Source organism: Eptatretus burgeri, chromosome 10 (genome assembly GCF_056783735.1).
Source record: "Eptatretus burgeri isolate ZD-2024b chromosome 10, Ebu_testis_v1, whole genome shotgun sequence".
Taxonomy (NCBI): Eukaryota; Metazoa; Chordata; class Myxini; order Myxiniformes; family Myxinidae; genus Eptatretus; species Eptatretus burgeri.
In genome coordinates this window covers 28,916,119-28,939,329 of record NC_140970.1, presented here as the reverse complement: position 1 = coordinate 28,939,329, position 23,211 = coordinate 28,916,119, and the positions used below count along the sequence as shown (strand labels likewise).

General features: G+C 43.1%; 1 protein-coding gene across 2 annotated transcripts in view; it reads right to left on the bottom strand.

Annotated features, from left to right (window-relative positions):
• LOC147018186 (serine/threonine-protein kinase TAO1-like) overlaps positions 1-23,211 on the bottom strand; it is a 93,987-nt gene that overhangs the window by 42,034 nt on the left and 28,742 nt on the right. The window contains exons 3-11 of one of the 2 annotated variants that reach the window (XM_085897625.1): positions 21,077-21,111; positions 20,858-20,971; positions 20,584-20,675; positions 19,635-19,728; positions 19,221-19,302; positions 18,812-18,985; positions 16,309-16,509; positions 15,167-15,283; positions 14,781-15,017 (exon numbers count right to left, since the gene is read on the bottom strand). In XM_085897625.1, the coding sequence (XP_085753751.1) occupies positions 14,781-15,017; positions 15,167-15,283; positions 16,309-16,509; positions 18,812-18,985; positions 19,221-19,302; positions 19,635-19,728; positions 20,584-20,675; positions 20,858-20,971; positions 21,077-21,093 (1,128 nt within the window). In that variant the 5' untranslated portion in view covers positions 21,094-21,111. The remainder of the gene's footprint in view (positions 1-14,780; positions 15,018-15,166; positions 15,284-16,308; positions 16,510-18,811; positions 18,986-19,220; positions 19,303-19,634; positions 19,729-20,583; positions 20,676-20,857; positions 20,972-21,076; positions 21,112-23,211) is intronic. The other variant, XM_085897624.1, reaches the window with a different exon arrangement.

Genomic DNA, 23,211 nt, shown 5'->3' with positions numbered 1-23,211 from the left:
TGCAATTCTGGATCATCCTCCAACGACCGTCAATGAGGACATGGTCAATCTCCTTTGCCACACCGCCAGCGTTGGAATACCAAGTCCAGCGATGAGCTTGCGGGGCGCTGGAAACCATGAACCAGCCACCCTAAGTCCATGACTTCTTGCAAAGTCAAGGAACTTAGTGCTATTCTGGTTCATAGTTCCTGACCCATGGGGACCAACACACACCTCATAACCATCCCTATCAGTTCCAGTCGATGCATTGAAATCCCCCCAAGACTAGAAGTGTATCTCGTCTGGGGCACTGATCAACCACAGACTCGAGTGTGGCGTGGAATGCATCCTTCACGGTAAGATCACTCGCCTCAGTCGGAGCATAAATAGAGACCAGGGAAATGACACCTAAGGGTGACGAATCCTTAATCTCATAATACGCTCGTTGACTGGTGTTACCTCAATTATCATTGGGGTCAGCTTATTGGACACAGCTACAGCAACTCCTTGGGTATGGTAACCATCAGAGCGACCAGACCAATAGTAGGTGTAACCACCCACCATTATCTCGCCGCAATCCGGTCTCCGAACCTCAGAGAGAGCTGCAATCCCGATGTCCAAACGCTTGAGCTCAGATGATAACAGAGACAGGTGATCATCCTCTCTTAGGGATAGGACATTCCAGGCACCCACCCGAAGGGACCGCCTCAGGTTAACCCAAGGAGACCGCCGTCTGGTGGACGACACCTCAGCACCACTCCGACACACTCTCCCGCAATCTGACCCAGGGATGTTACCCCGTGGTTTCCCTCCTATCAAAGATTGGGGGTCCCGAAGGCTTTGCCCCAATCCCATCATCCGGTGAGCTGCCCTGCGAAGGGAAGCTGCACAGGAGGTACTCCCACGGAGTGGGTTTTCAGATTTTTTTGCGTTTTTGCGTTTTGCGGAATGAAGCGTTTTACGGTGGCTGGAGTGCAAATCCTGCCACCAACCTCCTAATAAGAAGTAACCCAACTGCAGGAGGACGTCCGCAGACACAGTTGGGCACTAGATATGGATGGCCGTTGGCTCACAAGGAGCTCCTCCGCCCTTTGAACTTGCAGGAACGACACTAATATCTCTGTAAAGTGCAACTCTTCCTTTGCAATATGATATATAGAGAGTAGGTACTAGTGGCTTTATCGCTGTGCTAGAGCAATCAAAGTTCACAAAAATGACTCAAAGTGTCACTCCATAACGTTGTGGAATTGCCCATAGCCAGTACAAGCCATACGTGGTGCATGTATGCCATCCAGAACTTTGCAGTTTTTCCGAGCTTTCCTGCATGCACACTATCTTTACATTCGGAATACTCTTTGATGTAGTTGGCTTGCGCATCATCACTCAGAAATTGATGGTGTATCCTTTGAAGGCATCTGGACAAGGTTTTGTCCCTTCAATCGTGATTGTTTAATTGGGCAAAACTTGACACAGATATGCCCGTTCTACTTTATTATGTGGCTTTTTTCAATTGTCAACGTGTTACCATGGAAACGGGTCGATTTCAGAGTGTAAATGAGTGTGCTCTTTTCCTAGGGAACATCGGTTTTTGTGTTCTATGGTTCCTAATACAAATTTTGATACCCATGAAAATTGGTCCTGGTGGGGGGGGGGGGATGCATGGTGGGCACCATCAGCTCCTGGGCCTATATGTCATCAAGGCATTTAGAGAGACAAACGCAAACCGTGTTACCAGGTCTGGTCAGGTCAAAGATTGCATATAACTGAATATCATCTGCATTTGTATGATAGTGGATGGAATGTTGACTGACTGATTTGCCCAATACCACAAATATATTACGTGAACAGTTGTGGGCCAATCACAAACCCTTGAGGTATGCCACATTTTTGATGTTAATTTTCCAAGAAATAATTAGCAATATGGACCCTGCCTGCTAAGTCTGCTCGTGAGGAATGACTGGAAGCAAGAAAGGACTTTATCAGAGACCAAAGTCTTCAGAAAACCACCGTATCAAATGCAGAGGATAGATCAAGCATCAGTAAGAACACTGCATATTGATTATCAATGGCACAAAGTAAGTCATTCTGTCCAAAAAAATAGGGCTGTCTCCGTGTTATGTGCGACTATATGCAGACTGCCAAGGATCAAGGAGGTCATTTTGAATGCCATGGCAAATTTGAGACAGGCTTGTGATTACTTAATTATTCCATGTCCAAAGAAAGCTTCTTCAAAACTAGAGTAATGACAAAGGATCTCAGAGTTCCAGGAAAAAGACCAGTGGAAAAAGACACATTTACAATTTGTGACAGTCCAGGAAACAGAACAGGAAGATGTCTCTGAATGAGCCAGGTTGGCATTGGGTCAGAAACATAGGTCTTTGATGGACATTTCCTCATTACTCTCCTCAATTCACCCTCATTTATAGAAACAGAGTGAAACTGCAATCATTATGTGAAGAAAATCCACTCGTACAGGACTTTGAACTTGAACTTGATTGGGTGACTGGAGGATTATCCAAATTTTGCCTGATTTTTATCAAGGGACTTCACTGACAAAGTAATTTGAAAAGTCATGAAGTTGGATAAGATGGATCACAACATTCAAGAATATCTTTACTTCAACATTAAGTAATTCATTTACAGTCTTGTACAATGTAGATGCCTTTGTTGTTACAATTCGAGAGTTTTTCATCAAATAATTGGCAGCAGAACAGTCTTGCAAATATCCCGTTGCGTTTTGATGAACTTCCTGCGATCAGCATCTGATTTCATCTTGCGTCGTTGCAGGAGCATGCACATCCAGAACTTCACACCAGGCTTCATTGTGTTGCAGGACAAGATAATTTGCATCATAGTCAGAACTATCCAGTATGAATCACATTTTAGTTGCAAGATCAATGGAGAACTTTTCATGATCAATTATTTTGTACCTTCACATAACAAATTAATCTTTTGCAAGTGCTGGTCTTGGTAAGTTCAAAACACCATGTGCCATGGTGTGATCAGAGTTGGATTTGATCAACACGACATGATTGTATGAGGGAGTCACCATCCTTCGCTTCGGGCCTACTTTTTATACGCCCGATATATATATATATATATATATATATATATATATATATATATATATATATATATATATATATATATATATATATATATATATATATATATATATATATATATATATATCGGGGCGTATTATGTGATACCGGCCGTCCGTCCGTCCATTCCTGTCCGCACTCTAACTCCCAAAGTTTTCAACTTTCACGTTTCATATTGGGTACAGGTACAAACTGTGGAGACGGTGTGTCGCGACATATGTTCATCTAAAGTGGTTGCCATGGCAGCCAGAATGCTGTTTTCCATGTAGTAGCACAATTCTGTATATACCTTCTTGTTTTATTTTAAGAGGCAGCTCCATGAAATTTTAACAAATAATAGAGGACTTCCTTCTGAATCTAGAAAGTGTTCACACATTCTTGAAGCTACTATATTGGTCAAGATATGAGGGAACATGTGTCCGTTTTAGGGGTCTGAACACCATCATTTTTGCACATGCCAGAAGCCCATTTTGAAACTTCATCATTTAGAGGCTTGTGCTTTGCACACAATGTACTGCATGTATGTTAGAACTGGCATGCTAAATTTCAGCTTCCTATACCATTCCTAACCCCATTTAACAGGATCCTGTAAGTGGAAAAATCTCTCATGTGATAGGCCGTGTAAAATGATTGTTTTTCCCGCATAATGTTTTTATTTTAAGAGGCAGCTCCATGAAATTTTAACACATGACAAGTCTGAAGACGACGATGGTTCACAAGCAGTATTTGATGATGTAGATTGTTTCAGAAGTCAAGGATGAGACAATGTGATAATGTTTGACCAAGTTATAAAAATGATCAACATGATGTGGTACGAGTGACAGGTTATTAGCTGCAAAATGTCGAAAACCCGGTTTCGTTGAACAACTTAAAAAATTTGACCTTTGCATAACCTTTAAAGGTCACAAGACAATGTTGTGGACATTGAAATAAGGAAACAGGATACGTGCTATAGCTTATTGGAGTTAGTTCGTCGAAGAAGGCCGAAAACCTGGTTCGATTCCCACAACTTTGAAAATTTGACCTTTGGAAACTTTAAAGGTCAAAGGTCAAGGATTATGACCTTTGGTGCAAAACTTCCTCTGGAACATTCCAGGACCAATATAACGTTATATAGGCTATATGGCATTTCGCACTCCTCGGATTATTATTCATACTTTGATGAAATCAGCGTAAAAATAAACTTGAAGGGGGCGCCACGGGCAAGGTGTTCGAGATAGAGCAAAATGGTTTCAAGACTTTAGGTGGGGAATGACCTCAAGATTATGCATAAAAAATATTGTCATCCTCGCTCTCAAAGTTTGGGCGGGCGTATGATTTTTATGTCAAAATTCGAAATTTTCTAAGTTCGTGACCTTGTGACGGAAATGAAAAATCGAGCTCCGTGGGGCTATGCAGGTGCCATTGGGCTAACCAAATACCGAAACCCTGTCAGATTCGACAATCCCCCTAGGAGAAGATGCAAATTGAAATTGGCTACCCCCTAAAAACACAATTCGAAATTTTCTAAGTTCGTGACCTTGTGACGAAAATGAAAAATCGAGCTCCGTGGGGCTATGCAGGTGCCATTGGGTTAACCAAATACCGAAACCCCAGACAGATTCGACAAACCCCTCGGCGAAGATAATTTTTTATGTCAAAATTCGCAATTTTCTAAGTTCGTGACCTTGTGACCTTGACCTTGGGACGAAAATGAAAAATCGAGCTCCGTGGGGCTATGCAGGTGCCATTGGGTTAACCAAATACCGAAACCCCTGTCAGATTCGACAAACCCCCTAGGAGAAGATGCAAATTGAAATCGGCTACCCCCTAAAAACATGTTTGTTGGGCATGGCTCTGCTCATAATGGGCGCATCACACCCATTCTCAGGAAAACACAACTAGATCATGATATAAACCTCCCACCAAAATTTTATCAGGATCGGATCAAAACCCACGGAGCTATGCTCGGGACAGACAGACACAGACAAGCCGGTAGGCGGACATGGGTAGTCGCCTACCCAATAGAACCTGATGCGATGGGCCCGTTCGATGGGGAATGACCTGAGGATTAAGCACAAGATTCATGTGATTCATGATTCATGATAAAAACAAATGTGTGTTTTAATATTGACTAAGAACAACGATTTATTCGCGGAATTCTTCAATCCAAAGGTAATTTACTTGCTAGAAGGTAAACGTGCAAACATTGGTTCAGTTTGAAAGCCAATTTCCTTGAATCCCGATTTAGCACAACCCTGCTTTTTTCGCGATGACATTTTATGGACCTCAACGATCGCATTATAACAGGGCCACACTGTCGTTTATTATCATTATGAAGTATTATGTATGGACATAAATGTATGTGCTATTTTTATAAGAGGCTACATCACTCGGCGATAGGAATTTTTCAGTTACATTTTTTTTTCAGAGCTGGGAGATCCGTCGTATATGCGATCCGTCGTTGCCCGGAACGTCGTTAAGCAGCGCATGACTACATATATATATATATATATATATATATATATATATATATATATATATATATATATATATATATATATATATATATATATATATATATATATATTAGGGTGGTCCAAAAAAGTCGAAAAAAATAGAATGTTGCTCCACAAGCTTAAAATTATTCTAATATGATCCAATAACGCGCATAAATTTTTTTAGCTTGCTCGGAGGTGATTTAGAGGTCGCTCCATATGACGACTTTTAGTCTCATGACTTGAATAAATTAGGATATGATCAGGTACGATTACGGGTACTTCTGGATGTCCGAGGTGGAAATCGAGTGCATTTTCGAACTCTATGGGGTCGATTTACATGAAGAAATGACTGACCGACATTGAATTCACTACCATTTCGAAAATACGACCTAAAACAAGATTTATCATTACTGGAGTTCAGTAACTAATCCTACTCATTTCGATATTTTCAAATCTATAATTAATTTGTTGTCCGTCTAAACATTATTGGAGTAAATCGACACCACTGAGTTCGAAAATGCAGTCCATTTTCACCTAGGGAGTTCAGAAGTGTACGGATTCGCATCTCACCATACCCTAATTTAATATAATAATAACTAAATAAATAAGTAACATATTTTTAGTGAATCATTGAATCTAAAACACTGGATGTTGGGCCGGCAAGAAATAAGTTCAGGTGGGAGTGGAGACAGCAATAGAGGTGGAGATGATAGTGGTATTTGGTAAATGAGACAAAATATTCTAATAGTTTGTAATTCCATTGATTGAAAAATTAGGGTATGGTGAGATGCGAATCCGTACGCTTACGATACAGTAACTTAGGAGATGCGAATCCGTACACTTACGATACTAACCCTAACCCCAACACCAAAGAAACACATATATATATATATATATATATATATATATATATGTATATATATATATATATATATATATATATATATATATATATATATATATATATATATATATATATATATATATATATATTGTTGTGGTTACCAAATTCGCAAACCACCATTCAGGTCCCTTAGGTGAGATATCTCGGTAAGTATATGTGTAGTTAGGCCCAAACCCGTTGTCCAGTGGGAATACATGTCATTCATGCGTGCTGCGACTCTTCAGGATAGCCGTTTTTCTTTTACTATCTTTATTTTGGACCAACCGCCATGATTACCACCGCCAACCGCGTCTCAACAGTCATCACAACATCAACCACCCACCACAACGCCGCTTCACCACAACAGCCACGACCTTTACCATCACACCTCGCAACCGTCGCATCGCCACCGTTCTTGCGCCGCTTGTGGGTACCGGTATTGGACTCGTGCAGGGCGCACGCCGAACAGCGTGTACAAAACCACGGACTTTCCGCTCCAAAAACGGATCAAAAACGACTCACGCCCACTTTTGTTCCGTCCAATCGGTGAGCAAGGGGCGATTTGGCCCCGCCTCCAGGGCGTTGGAGGGCGGTCGCTATATGCAAATTCATGGATCAAAATGCATTCACGCCCACTTTTTCTCTGGCCAATGGGGAGCGAGGTGAAAGGTCGAAGGCAGGGGGTCAAAGGCGAAGCCACGGGGCTTATATAAGCGGCTGCGTTCGTCAGAAAAGGGTCGTCGTCGTCGTGTGTGCGTTGGAAGGAGTTCGCAGGAGGAAGAGTTCGGAGTTGGAGTCGGAGCGAAGAGGACGGAGCTGTGGAGAGGCGGCGGCGGTGAAGGCAGACGAGGGGGTGCTCGCGTCGGTGCCGGGAGCTGCACACCAGGGAGGCCGACGGCGCGACCTGGTCGAGGTGGAGACGCTCGTCGCGGGACCCGAGACAGAGTAAAAATCCTCCTTTCCCCGAGCATCAGCAACCCCTCCTGTTTCCCCCCGCGCTGAGATAGTGCGACCAAGGGGGCCCCCTTCCCACCCCCTACCAGACACTGTCCGCGAGGCCCGCGGAGTTGAGGCACCACCGCCGCTCCGCGTCTCATCACCAGACGGGTAGGCCCGACACGGTCTCGGCCCCAGGCCCGCCTACCCCCTCATCCTGGAGGGTGGTTCTCTTTTCTTTTGCTTTGGGAATGTGTGTTGTCGGCGCCGTCTGTGAAGTAAAATTGTATAAGTGTTGCCGTGTGCTCGCGTAGTCGGTATTAGATCTGCATTGTCGCATTTGCTTTTTGTCTTCTTCTTTTCTATGTGCTTTTGGTGGAATTGTATATGTGTGCTTTCCGTTCATCGCGAATAAATGTGCTTTATGTTGAACTGTTTTCCCGCTTCGCTTCGTCATTTCTTTCATTGAATCCTCATCTTGCTTCACGTAAAGGGTTGGTCGTGGGCTGAATACGCCCGATAATTAATCGAACCGTCGAGGCCGACGAATAACACCGCTCGGTTATCCCGATAGTACGGAACGGGTCGCTTAAGTGGCCCGTGTCCGAAGTCGACCTGCGGCGAGGTGCGATCGCCCGGTCTCACCTCCGTGTGGGTACTTAGGTAGGTCGAATTTGGCGAGCAACCCTATCCCACGCGGGGGCCGATTGGCTCGATCGCGGTGAGACCGAAAGGTCCACCCGTGACTGGTTCCCGGCGTTAGTCCGAGAGGGTCACGACTGGATTGTCCGTCCGGTGGGCGACGTGCCGCGATTCGAGTTACGTGGCCGTCAGCACGCCGGCGGGCGCGAATCCGTAACAATATATATATATATATATATATATATATATATATATATATATATAAATATAAAATACATACATACACACACACACACACACACACACACACACACACACACACACACACACACACACACACACACACACACACACACACACACACACACACACACACACACACACACACACGCACACACACACACACACACACGCCGGTAGGCGACGAGGGATCTGCATCGGATTGAAGCGCTGGATACGATGCTTTTCATTCTGACCGATCCACCGATGAAGATTCATTGCCAAGACGTATTGGTTCCCACACAATTGTTCCTCTGCCTGGCAAGATTTTTCCTATTACGTATTTTGCCAACTGGCACTCCTCAGAGTGGAGATGGAGGAAAGTGTAAATGACAAAAAATGTTCTTCCAACCATGTTCTATCATCGTGCCATGACGCAATTGTCTACCCCCAACCGTTTCGCCTTGTCGATTTTTCACAACTGGCACCCTTCGGTGTGTCGATGGAGGAAAGTTTAAATGACAAAAAATATTCTATCAACCATGCTCTATCACCATGTCAAGACGTATTCGTTTACACTTATCCGTTTCGCCTTGGCAAATTTGCCCTTTGGATACGTTTGCCAACTTCCGGCTATGGCTTGAAAACCGGAAGTCGGAGGTCAATCACGAAAGAAAACTTTTTGTAGTTCTTGAATATCTCGATCATATGGTGCAATAAAATCGCAATCGAATCCGACCACTGCAGCGCTAGGGACGAATTAAGTAAAAAATGACGGTAAATAGACACCCTATTTTTGAAGGACAACCATTTGAAAAATAAAACCTAAATCAAAAATCGGCTCAAGTAAAATTTTCTCAATATCTTGAAGTGTTTAATTCCAAAGTCTCGTTTCTCCACATTCAAAACTGTAGAACAAGGCTTGAAAATGGTGAACGTAGGTCGAGAAAAAGTTTTTTGTTTTTTTTTTACAGCCATTTTTCCCTGCTGTGCAGGGGTTGGCTTTTTCTTGAGGCAATGTTTTATGGCCGGATGCCCTTCCTGACGCCAACCATGGTTGCCTCTTACGACACACAGGGATATGGTACACCTATTCTAACCGGGGCATACACCGGGACCAGTATACTGGTACTCATTTCGCCGACCTCGGAAGGATGACAGGCTGAGTCAACCCCCTGGTGTTAATTCAGCAGCCTACGGGGCTTGAACTCAGGACCCTGGGATCCCAAGCCACCACACTAACCACTAAGCCAACACCAGGCTTAGGTCGAGAAAAAGTATTTTTTCGAATTTCGCGTATTTCAGCCCCGACACCCTTGGTGATCGAATCTGGAAAAATGCGGCGGTTCAATTTTTGTAGTAGTTATTCAACTCTATCCATACACCGAATTTGAACGTTCCGCCATCGACGGTTTCCGAGGTCAAGGTCGCTTTACATATTCCCTAGTTCACAACCTTTCTGCATTGGGAGGGCTGCCATTCGGAAACTCTGAGAGATAGAGGAACGTTATGCTGTCGCGATAACAAGATGGGGATGCAAGGAATAGGCAGGAGTTGGTCCGGTCGCTCTACCTATCATAGAAGCCGCGCTACGTCAGTTACCGTTTGGGTTCTTAAAACGCGGTTTTTCGGCCGCTGCATAGCAACGGGTGGTTGCTTAGCAACGAAACTCAAACGCGCACACTCCCAGTCCATATGGCACCTGCTCGCCAAGTTTCATCGAAATCGGTTTGCTGGTTTGTGCTGTGGAGCCTCGCGTTGCGCACACACACACACACACACACACACACACACACACACACACACACGGAAAACCCGACAATAACGGATATCTAGCGAATCCCAATATATATATATATATATATATATATATATATATATATATATATATATATATATATATATATATATATATATATATATATATATATATATATTGTTACGGCTGTGGAAATTCGCAGACCACTATAAAGGACCTTAGATCAGTTATGACGATAAGTATATGTGTAGTTAGATTTCCCCACCGTTGTTTAGAGGGAATTTCCGTGTTCACCGGGCTGCGATCCTTTGAGATAGCCTTTTTTCTTTTCTCTAACATTATTTTGGACCAATCATCCCCCAACAACCAAATCGCCACCACCAACATCATTCCCAAACAACAACTCAAACACCACCACCTTCACCTCTTTACCTCCACAACTCCACCCCGCAAACATCGCTTCACCGCCATTCTCAAACGACGCCCGCCAACAACGAAATCGCCACCACCAACACCCTTCCCAAACCACCACAGCAAACTCCCACCACCTTCACCTTTCTACCGAACGTCGTGCCATGGGTTGTGAATGGGATCCTTTCAAAGGAGAAAACGGATCAGGAATGATTCACGCCCACTTTTCATCCATCCAATGGCTGAGCATCAGGTGGTGTAGCCCCACCTCCGAACCCGCTGTGATCTACAAATTTGCATATGCGCTCCTCCCCCGGCCTATATAAGCGCGAGCACGGCGCAGCTCGAGGCAGTCAAGTCGGGTCTGGGGAGTGTCAGCAGTCAAGTCAGGTCTGGAGAGTGGCAGTCAAGTCGGGTCTGGAGAGTGGCAGTCAAGTCGGGTCTGGAGAGTGGCAGTCAAGTCGGGTCTGGAGAGTGGCAGTCAAGTCGGGTCTGGAGAGTGGCAGTCTGGAGGGGTCGGAGAACAGGACGGAGCTTGAAGAGGCAGACGGCGGCAGTGTCGGTGGGGCAGAGTCGGGAGACGGAGCTCGAAGCAGACGGGAAAGGCAGACGGGGGCCGATCGATGGAGAGAGCTCACCGGCCACGCCAGGGGCACGAAGCCAGGCACAGCTACGCTGACATCGCAGCTTGCCCGCCATCGCGCCACGAGGTCGCGGGTAAGACCCTTCGGTCTCGTGGACCTGGCCGCTCATCCAGGTTCCACGCACATTTGGTCCACGAACCTGTCTGCCACCCTTGCCTTTGAGGGTGGCTTTTTCCTTTGCTTTTGTGTAAATGCATGTGGTGGCGCCGTCTTATAAGTAGAATTGTCTAAGTGTGCGTGTGGAATAAAGACACTTAATTCGGTTGTAATTCCGCCTTTGCTTGCTTTCACTGTTATACGTGCATGATTTTCTGTAGAGCTGTAAAATACGTGCTTGTCTGAGTGTGAAATAAATGTGCTTGTTGAACTGTTCCCTGTTTCGTTGCGTCCTTTCCCTTGTTTGAAAGTTCCATCTTGCATCACGGAAGGAATTGGTAGGAGGGTGTAAGCACCCGGTAAATAATCACATCCGTCGGGGCCGGCAATAACACCGCTCAGTTATCACTGAAGCACGGAACGGACCGCTTAAGCGGTTCCTGTCCTAGGCCGGCCAGCGGCGAGGTACGATCGCCCAGTTAACTACTTGCGCAGGTACTTAGGTAGGTCGAGTTTGGCGAACAACCCTATCCTGTGCGGCTGGCCGATTGGCACGATTGTGGTGGGATCGAAAGACCCACCCGTGACTAGCTCCTGGCGGTAGTTCCAAGGCGGGTAACGACTGAATTGTCCGTTCCGGTGGGCGACGCGGTCACGATTTGAGTTACGTGGCCGATCACACGCCGGGCGGACCGAAATTCGTAACAATAAATGTATATATATATATATATATATATATATATATATATATATATATATATATATATATATATATATATATATATATATATATATATATATAGTAGCCCGAAAGTTACTTTCCTCCAGAGAAATTTCTCACACTTCCTTCCATCCCTTCCCCTCTGCCCTCGCCCCCTCACCCGCTATGGTGTGCGGAAAGACTGATTCAGAAGAATGATGGAGCACATACAGATACAATGACAAATAAATTATTGTAAAGGCCCGGTCACACCTTGACGTTTTAGCCAACGTATGCCGATTTTTGAATTTTTTTTCTAAAACGCTGGCACACGTTGAATACGTTATGGGTAAGTTTTGATAACATTGAGAGCACGCTGGCATACGTCGTAGTACGTTGCCATATGTCGTACGCTGGCTTTAAACGTTGTACTTTTCGGTTTTCCTCAAATTTTTTCATGCTTGAAATTTCACGACGTATGCCGGCGTATGACTCACACGTTCCGCTACGCTGGCCACAAGTTGTAGGCACGGTCTGCGATCGTTGACAGACGTCAACACATGCTACTTGTAAGTTAATCATAAGTTGAGACACGCCGAGGTAATGTTTAGAGTACCCGAAACTTATTTCCTACCTATGATTAACGTGTTGTTGGCACGTTACGCGATCGTTGCCACACGTAGACAGACGTTACTTTTAAGTTACTCATAGGCTGAAAGACGTCGGTATAATGGATCGTCCTTGCGTCAGCGTCCACGGCCACGGCCAGGACACTTATTTGCAGCATTCTTCAAACTTTTTTACGGCATGACGAGGATGTTCACACTTCGATGTCTAGCTTGGCTATGATTCCAATTGTCCATCGGCAGCGTCTATTTAAAATAGTCGAGTTTGAGCGTTTTAACACGTTCAGAAGAAACGTTTCTAATTTCCAAACCCCAGCGTCAAAAAAAAAAAACAAAAAAAAAAAAACAAAGGCGAGTGACAGCAATTTAAATCGTTCATTGAAAACAATGAAACTAGCTGAGTGGTACCGTTTAAAAGTCGTTGAGTGTAAAAAAATCCAATTGTTGAGCGCAAGCGTCTACTTTCAATAGTGGAGATGCAGCCATTTAAATCGTTGAGTGGCAGCCTATGAACCTTCCCGTGGACACGCGGATGCAAGGACGATCCATCATAACCCACACCCTCCCCCTCACACCCACCTACTACTGCCAACATGAACAAACTACTACTAATACTAATACTAATACTAATACTGATACTGATACTGTTACTGCTGACATGGACATCGACTCAAAAAGGACTCGAAAACACTGTTGGGTTCCCCTTTTATGAACACCATTTTTATATACCAATTCCCAAAACCGCTGGGAACACGTCTTTATATGGCAGTTGTAACCTAGAAACACGTTCATTTATTTTTTTTGTCGACCGGAAGACGTCATTGGAATACGTCTACATACGTCGATGTGTGTTGGGACTACGTAAAGAATTGGTTCAAAGCACGTCAAACATAAGTTAGAAATAAGTTTCGCGTAAAAAAGACATTACCGCGATGTGTTTCGACTTATGAGTAGCTTATAAGTAGCCTTTGTGGACGTGTGTAAGCGTCCACATATCGTGTGTAAAACTTATCCCCATCGCATGTGAACGTGTGTCATACGCCGAGTACGTCGTAAAATTTTGAACATGTTCAAAATTTCTTGACGTACTCTACTTACTACGACTTATGATAGCGTATTTAGCGTTCTACTCGCACATACCAAACTTACCCATACCGTATTCGACGTGCCCCAACGTTTTAGACACACTTTTTGTTACGTCGGCATACGCTGGCAAGATCGCCAAGGTGTGACCGCGATTTTGACCCTTCCATTTCTACGGCAGTTATGATTTGAATCGTTGTGCGTCAGCCTTTTAATAGGCTACGTCACGACATCGTCGGCGATGCGTGCAACACGCTATGCCTGAGTTAGACTATCGTTGGGCATCGGTTGTGTAGGCCGACAACAGGTTCAGCATTCGTTGGTATAAGTTATCTATAACACAACGAAACGTTCTGTGTAGTTACCAATGCGTTATACATAAGACCAAGTCGCTATGAATACGTCCGAATCTTTAAAAAAAAAACATCAAAAGTTCAACGTAAGCCAGCGTTTTACATACATTTTAACACGTTGCCATCGCTGGCTAAAACGTCAAGGTGTGACCGGGCCTTAAGTACTGTACAATAAAACCTGTATATTAAAAGAGTTCAAGAACAATGCTTCACTGGGAAGGGGTAAAGTGACTTTCAGGCTACCCTGTATATCAAAATGCCAAGTTTGTTTGAAATCTCTTCACTGGTTCACAAGTTATTGTGGCAACAAAAAAACGATAACGGACAGCTCCGGCTGCCTTATCTGCCTTTATAGGTTTCTATAAAAACTGCCTTTATAGGTTTCTTGACGATACAAGCTATCCAGCAACATGGAGGACATGGATGTCAAAAATGTAGATTGTAGTGAAACTTGATCAGTTCCTTGCTTACTTATTGGGATAATCTTTCGAAATTTACACTCCACCACCCTCCCCCTCTCCACCCCTAGCATGTTATGCTCAAGGGTCATGTAAATGAAGATGCTTGGCAATAAAACAGACACAGATCAAAAGTAGAGGGGTTTAACTGTCCAAAACTGCAAAGCCTGGAAATGCCCATTTTTGACCACAAGCCATATTTTTTGCACAAACTTAAAAGAAGAAACACTTTGTGCAACTTCAAATTCATTTTGTAATGTCAGGTCACATCTTGAAATGCATGAAGCGGCAAGGCTGGAAAAACTTGTGGAAAAACCTAACACATGTTAAACATATGACAAAAGAACAAAGAGGGTGTTCAGAAAGAGTGTTTAAGCACAAAAGAAAACGAGAGAAAACATCCACACCTCTCTGTCAAATTGTGTCTGCTTGCGCTTGGCCAGCTTCTCCATCTCTGAAGCAAAGGCAGCCGTTTGCCCCTCCAGCTCCTTGTCTAACCTTGTCCGATGTTCTTCCATTTCTCCACGGAGACGAGATTCCAGTGCCATAAGCTGCTTCTGGTGCTGACGTCTCATCCGTTTGTATCCAGACATTTGGTCCCGAAGTTCTGAGTCTTGCCTGTGTTCGTGCATTTGGCGTGTCACCTGAAAGGTCATCATTGGCTTAATCACCTGTATGGCTTTGATGATGCAGCTCTATTGACTGGATACTTAATGCTGAAAACAATACGTGAATTGTAAATCACAAAAGGTTAATCGACTTGGCAGTGCACTGTAGGAAGTACAGTACAAACCAGGGAAGCAGTGCGAATGGTAGCAAAATGCTCGCGATTGCGAAACTGTGATCGTCGCCTCGTTGTGGAAGGAGAGCTCGATTGGCGGTCTTCGACCCCGTCATCCACAAGCGACTCCTGCGTACATGCAGAGTTCGGGCAAAAATACGTTAGGGCCATGCAACCTATGCAATTGCATCGGGCCCCAAGACAATGAGGGGCCCCCGCATGATCGATCCTGGTTGACAATCTTTCGAGATGGCCCCCAAGGGTGGGGTTTCACTTTGCTGACAAACCATATCAACTTATGAGCGGTGATAAACACAACGCAAAGGGAATGTTTCATCTCAAGGAAAGAAAGCATTGTCATGCAATGAATCGATTAAAACGTTTTCCCCTGATGTTTAACTCAACAGGACTATTACAAAATTAGGGGGTGGGTTAGTTGAGAAAGCAAGTGGAATAATAACTATGTCTAATGTATACAACTGCAACAGTATTCACAATAAAATAGGTGCAATTCCGAATGTTCATACATATCGATATTGTTTAGCAAGTCCACACCACAATTTATTGTACAATCACAAAGTAACCGCTCATTAGTAAATGGACTAACCCAGGCACACAGTGAACGTTATTTTTAAATCAGAAGTGTCAAAGCACCTGTCCCAAGGATGAAACAAAACTACCCCAGAGGTGCTAATACGTTAAAAAATTGAACAAAAGGCAAAAAAAGGTTGATAATATAATCACTCGAAATTAACTTTTTTCGTGAAACGAGCAGCAAAACCAGAAAAGGGTCCTTGGTCGAGCACATCTGGGGTATTTTCAGTTTCCAAGCTCACTAGCACTTGCCAAGCCAGCCGTTCCTTATTAACGGTTTCGTTGGAGTGCTTGCTTGAGAGCTTACGTCACTTGGCGAGCACTCCAAAAGCTGATTGCCAATGGAACACACCCCTGCAAGTGCTGGGGCCACGATTGCATTTTGCATGGGGTCCCTAAATGACTAATGCCGCCTCTGCATACACGGTATGGTATCACTTCGCCATATTTCCTCATACATTTCCATCATCTGGCCAGATGTTTTTCGTTATTCCATCTCGTCCCTTTTAATTGCGCATTATCCCTCAACATGTTCAACCCTCCTCACACATCTCCCTTACCGGGCGCTGTTTCACAGAGGAGTTCGACTGAAAGCTTGCCTCGCCTTCTGCCATCATGGCAATCTCCTGCATGCTGTCCGTACCCTCAGGCAAGCTGTTCACGCTGCTGCTTTGACTGCTCACACTGATGGATGTGCTCGGGATTGACTGGCTGCTGCCAACACTGTCAACAGTTCCACTTCTACAACCACCACTGTCCGACTGTTGGATGCATACAGGCAAACAAAGACAAAACAGTTAAAACTGCATATGGAATACTTGAAACAGATACCAGCAATTATGACAACAAACAAGCTACAAATCGTAGGCAGTACAGATTCAGTGATAATCTGAAAAGAGCCTTTGCAGCAAGAATCCTACAAAAAAATGAACATCTGAAAATGCTCCAATTTTGGCGTTATAACTGATGCAGTTACCAAAAAGATAGGAGAAAACACCTCAAGTAGGTCCACTAGAGGAACATCAATATATATATATATATATATATATATATATATATATATATATATATATATATATATATATATATATATATATATATATATATATATATATGAAAAACAAAGGTCCACTCACATCTCACCTGTTGGGAATAATTTGGAATAACCAATTGGCTCTCACCTAATGAATTAAACACAGATGGCTAGGAATATATAAATAAAATAAACTCCTCCCATGCTCTTCTCGCTGAAGAAAGCTGCATAAAGCAACAATGAGAGGCTACCCAAGGTAAGACATTTGCTGTTTAAACCCTTCCCAGAGTTCCTTGACAGCTGTAAAGACATACACAAAAAGTACATGCATGAGAATCCCAATGCTACACATCTGATGGAGATCAAGAACAACAAAACACACACACATACACACACACACACACACACACACACACACACACACACACACACACACACACACACACACACACACAATTTCTTTTTTGCCCCTGGGTGAGCTTCTGTGTCTCATCTCAACTTGAAACTTACTGATGGAGAGTTAGATCAATTCGAAATGATGGCAACTTCCTGTGCTTGCACTCGTTATTTAAAAGAGGACATGTAAATGAGCAACAAAATTTATTTAAGATGATCCCCGAGTCTGAATATTGAAGTTATGCATGTTTGTGACAGAACTTTAGATATGCACATAAATAAGAATTAACATGTATGGTATAAAAATAAAAATAAAACCCTGTCTTTTTGAACATCACAAGATGCTTCGGCATAGTGGGCTGAGTTTACTCCCATTGTTGCTGCTCCTTTTCAGCCAAATGGTGCCCAACATATCGTAAACCAAATTCTTCTTTGGAATGGTCTCGCTCTCTCGATTGTGCTCATTTGGTTTTGTTTGTAAACTAGTTTCAGTTTTTGTCAGCTTATCTCTGCATTGAACCGCTGATATATTTATGCCTAGAAATTTAAATTATTGAGTGTGGTTGAAATGCAGCGTCATTGCATCTGCAAGATCGTACTTGAGGCTGCACGGACTTATCAGAGCACAACTTGACCAGGGCCCACACATCAAACACAGCTTGTCCAAAGGTACGTGATGGCGAGTGCCAAAATGTGAGGAAAAAAAGCCCCCCCCCCCATAAAATCTCATTCAGTCACTTCTGGGACTTGGAAGAAACAGCTAACAGTTCCTAGTGGGTTGGCCCCTAGTGAAGGTTTAGTTACAGCATATAAATGCTCATGAGCAACATACCCAGTAGGACATAACAGCCATTTGGGGAAAATACAAACATGTCTATTAATGACCCTTAGGGAGGGGAAAATCTGCGTGGCCTGTCTGGTCAACCTACAGTGTCAGTACCCAAACCATGATCAACTCAACACCTGCAGGGAAACCTGGGATTGGATAGGCTGTGAAACATAAAAAGGCAATGCCATTCAAAAATCCCTCTAACAAAATTAAATGAATAGATTTGGACATGTCGAATTAAAGAGAGAAACACGTGATCTTCAGTCAGCCATAGATCAGCAAATGGAAAGAATGTGTCCACAAAGCATGCCAGATAGGATGGAAGTCACGTTCAAACCAACAATACCTGGAGACCTGGACTGGGTTGGCCACCTTTGCAAAATGACCACGTATTGAGAAAGTTTGTGCCAATACTCGTACTGACATATTACATTGTACAACTTGACATTCACATCCAAAAGTTTTAGTATCCTCACACAAGGAGGAAGGGGAATCATCAAGTGATTCAACAAATTCTCATAACAATGCCTTACTTGTCCACAGACCAATGAATCAGTTGATCTGTCAAGTGCACATTTGGTTAAGTTTGCTAGTTGCATCATTACTGAGGCACATATTATACCGTTAATTCAGCGGCCAAAACAGCTGAAAAGTATCAGCACACAATGGCCTAATCTTGTTAATGTTGCGAGGGCAAAATAAACAAATAAAAAAAAGAGAAAGAACAAAGGAATGTGAATGAATAAACCGAATGCTTTAGTTTCTTGCAGAAATACATGAGACCACACAAAGTATTTGTCCTCACAGTGTCATCGTCATCATCTGCATTATCTCCTGCAGGTCCGTTACTGGCATCTTGGAAAAGAATCTTCTTCATCTTGCGGTATTGAAGGTTATCCAACTCCCTGACGGCTGCCTTTGTACGCTGAATCAAATCTTGGACAACAGAAATGGGGAACTGCCTTCCAACAAACTCGTGCTGAAAAGTACACGACAACAAACAGGAGAGTGCTTATAAAGTGTAAAGGGGTGAAAAACATTTCACAACGAGGAAGTCACATATGGAGCATCAAACATCACCAGCAGAGGTACTTCTGATTTACAATACACCTCTACCCTTGGAAGCGTATGCTTACCATTCCACTTCAGCATACACAACAATCACCTCTATTACGTAGGTCCATGATCACATTTTTGTTGGGAATCCGAGTTACCTGCTTGAGCTCTTCCGATGTCGGCCTATCTCCAGCGACCTTCTGCAAACAAGAGTCGACAAAGCTTCGGAACTTGTCCGACCTGTGGAAGACAGCAACCGAGCAAATATTTAATTCACCATTATTTTTACATTTTGTAAACTACTAAGCATTTTCACAAAGCAAACCAAATCCGATTCAAAAACACTTTACAAACAAGCAGTTGTACACTTGAACATTATCCTTAACCTCCCCATTTCCTTCTTTTAGGAACCTTCCTAGTCTCGTGGTCTACAACAACTGTTAACGTCCAGTGAAGCTGAAAGAATGTTGCTGCTGTAAAACGACATTGAATGCATGACAGCAAGACGAAAAGTCAAATTAAACAATTATTAGAAAGCAGAAAAAACAGGGAGATGCTGTGTTGTGCGTTACCATTCATCTGCCTGCAGCATGGGTGATTGATTCTGCGCGATGTGGTACAGAGCACTCATCGCATTCATGTTGAACAGCGGTGGCTTGCGTTCCGCTACAACAGACAACATAAAACAAGACACAGGAAACGAGTGCAAGTGTTATGAATATGCAGCAGTCCTGCTGTGACTCAACAACTCTGGCAGCATCTTTACCTTCCTTATGCCTTTGTGAGGTTTATCTGGTTTGAATATCTATTTGTAGATGAATTTTGGGAAATAAACTTACTACATACACAAACTATAACAACACAAAGTAGAACGCATACCTCCGCCAGGCTGAACAGTTTACATTTTGTATCCTACTGATAGACCACATCTGGATCCAGACTTCCAAAATCTAATTGGCTTGTTCTTGTCACTGACCCAACTCACAACTCATCCAAGTTTTGTCTGAATCCATCCACAACTTTTTGAGATATCGTGTAATATCGTTTTTGGCCCTATCTCTCAATGGTGAAGAATCACTTAAAAAAATTCTGGACAGTGGACGTTGCCCGGTCACCTACACACACAAATATTTTAAGAATGATTGCTTGAAAACTGTGGCCAAAAATCGTGTGACAGACAGGTGAAAACATAGCCTCCGTCCACCTTCGGTGGCGACGGTAATAATGGAAAATGTATGTCAACATTCCCACTTTAACAACGTCTCAAGCTCAAAGAAAATCTTCCACACATTTTCCATCCAGCAGAAGGACATTACAAGACAATGGAGAAATAAACATAATGTAAAGGATTTGAAACTGGAAACCCAGCATCATCAACTAAGTGCCTAGATTGCAACACAAACCAGACAAATTAAAAAAAAAAGTGTACAATCGAGAAAGACCATTTTAACTGCACAGTCAAGGGGGAAAAGGAAACAAGCAGCAGGCAAAATGCAATGCAGTCTTGTGTGTGCCAAGTACCTAACTCTATGCAGGTAATTCCCAAAGACCAGACATCCACCTTGCCATCATACTGTCCTTCGTCCATTGCCAAAATGACCTCAGGGGCCATCCTAAATAGCAAACGGTAAAGAAGAGTCCACTGGTTGGCACAATTCGAAAATAAAAGGCAAAACATTGTTATCGTTTCAAAAAAAAGAAGAGTGAAATGAATGTCGCATTGCTGCAAAGGATTGTGCGTAAATACCATAAAATAAACTCGTTTATGTAAGAGAATAGCAGGAGAAAAACCTACCAATAGGGCGTGCCGACAAAAGAGTTTGCCGGAGACAAGATGGAGGCAGAGCCAAAGTCCGCGAGTTTCACCTGTCCACTCTCCGTTAACAGAACATTACCGGCCTTGATGTCCCTGTGACACAGCACAAAAATAAATATAGATAAAGACAGAATGGCATCAAATCTACATTCCAAAAACACCAACAAGCAAAGCAGACTAAAAATTCTTGCCACAGACCGATGGAGCAGATACATCAATCTGAGTGGGGATAACTGAAAAAAAAAACACATAAATATCAGGGTAAATTGAGAAAGAAATTGCACTCATGGTGGAAATCAGTATACGGACAAGTCACCAAATGGACAACACGGCATTCAATGTAAACAGGAGCAACTCCTCAACAACGATAAAATTAATCACAAGTGTAATGCCTTTCCATTTCCAATTGTGTTTCTCATTGGAAGTACAAAGCCAAGTTCTTAAATTACTTGTATTATTCAATTCCCACCTCCCATATTCGGTGACCAGCAACTTTCAATTCAATATGGAATTTCAACTGAGTGTGAGATGCCAGTAGGTTTTGCCAACACCGACAGGTTGCTTAAACAACCAGGGTGAAATCGAGGCATTGTCATCATGCTGGCAGGAATGTGGATCCCACGTAGTATGGTCAGCCAACAGTGAGCACACGAGCGAATGCAGTCTGGTGCAAAGAGACCTCGAAAAGCAAGCAAGATGTAGAACCACCGGGAAAAAAACACCATCAGCTAAGTGATCAACAGCCACAAGATATAAAGTTTCTTTTTTTTTCCCAAACAATCAACAGGGGCAGGTGAGAGTTTTACAAAAGTAGGTTCATTTCACAAAACCAAACTTGACACAGCAACATGGGACCCCACCCTCCCTAGCCCCTCCCCCCCCCCCAACACCTCACCTCCTCCTCTCACTATCTCCTCCCCCATATCCTCCAACTATCTCCTTTCCATTTATACTCTCCTAGAAAACCTCCACGAAGAATTCTCCTTCTACAAGCAGCTCATGTTCTCTCAGCGATAATAAATCTGGAAATAACCAGAAAATCCTCACACCTTGGCGATTAGTCTATACAGGTCAAAGGCTAACCCTAACGTGATAACCTGTTCCCCTTTTACAAAAAAAACAACTTTTAGAAAATATAACTCAGCCGGCACACACTACATGGTCATTTATTATAACCAGAAGTTTAACTTTGAACTCCTAAGGCGAGGCACACGAGCATCGCCTGCTGTAGCCGTACACCGCCAAACAGACACATACATAATTTGTGACAAACACAATGAAAAATTGAAGCCTCTCTTTACTGGTTCGATTCGAACAAAATTATCACTGCATAAAAATGTTCTTTGCCTGGAACAACATGAAACATCAGAACAGTGCATGCTTCACGATGAGTAACCTTGTGAGACAAATGTCACTGAACACAGTCATGCAAAACCATGATGGACAGATTGTTATCTCGACTTGAGACAAACACAGAGGAATGAGGAAGTGCCTTGCTTTAGGGCACAGTTTTGTTTTTTTTTTCTACAAGGAGAGAATCGGTCTTCCTGTTATTAAGATGTTTGTTTTTTTGTTTTTTTTTGAATCACCGACTTCTCTTTAACCTCCAGGAAACACTGTAAAAGAAGACGATGCATGTGTTCATTCAACTGGAGTGGAAAAGCAATTTTGTGAGGAAAAAAAATAAAAATTAAATACAGACTGCACCGACTTCCAACATCAATATAAACTGTACCAATTACCATGCTCGATATAGACTGGACCAACTACCAAGCTCGATATAGACTGGACCAATACCAACCTTGATATAGACTGGACCAACTACCAAGCTCGACATAGACTGGACCAATACCAACCTTGATATAGACTGGACGAACTACCAAGCTCGATATTGACTGTACCAAACAAAACTGATATTGACTGTACCACCAAGCTCGATATAGATTGCACCAACTACCAAGCTGGATTTAGACTGTACCAACTACCAAGCTCGATATAGACATACTCTGTCAAGCAAGTATCTTTAAGAATCCTTTGATGGACTCATCTGATTGAAACAATGGAAATACAGCACGTGTCATGGAAAAGGCATTTTAAAACAAACCCACCAGAGACAGCATGACTGATGAAGTAAGTGTAAAGTGTTTTATCTTTATTCTTAAGGCCCGGTCACACCTTGACGTTTTAGCCAGCAATGGCAACGTATTAAAATGTATGTAAAACGCTGGCTTACGTTGAACTTTTGATGTTTTTTTTTTAAAGATTCGGACGTATTCATAGCGACTTGGTCTTATGTATAACGCATTGGTAACGGACACAGAACGTTTCGTTGT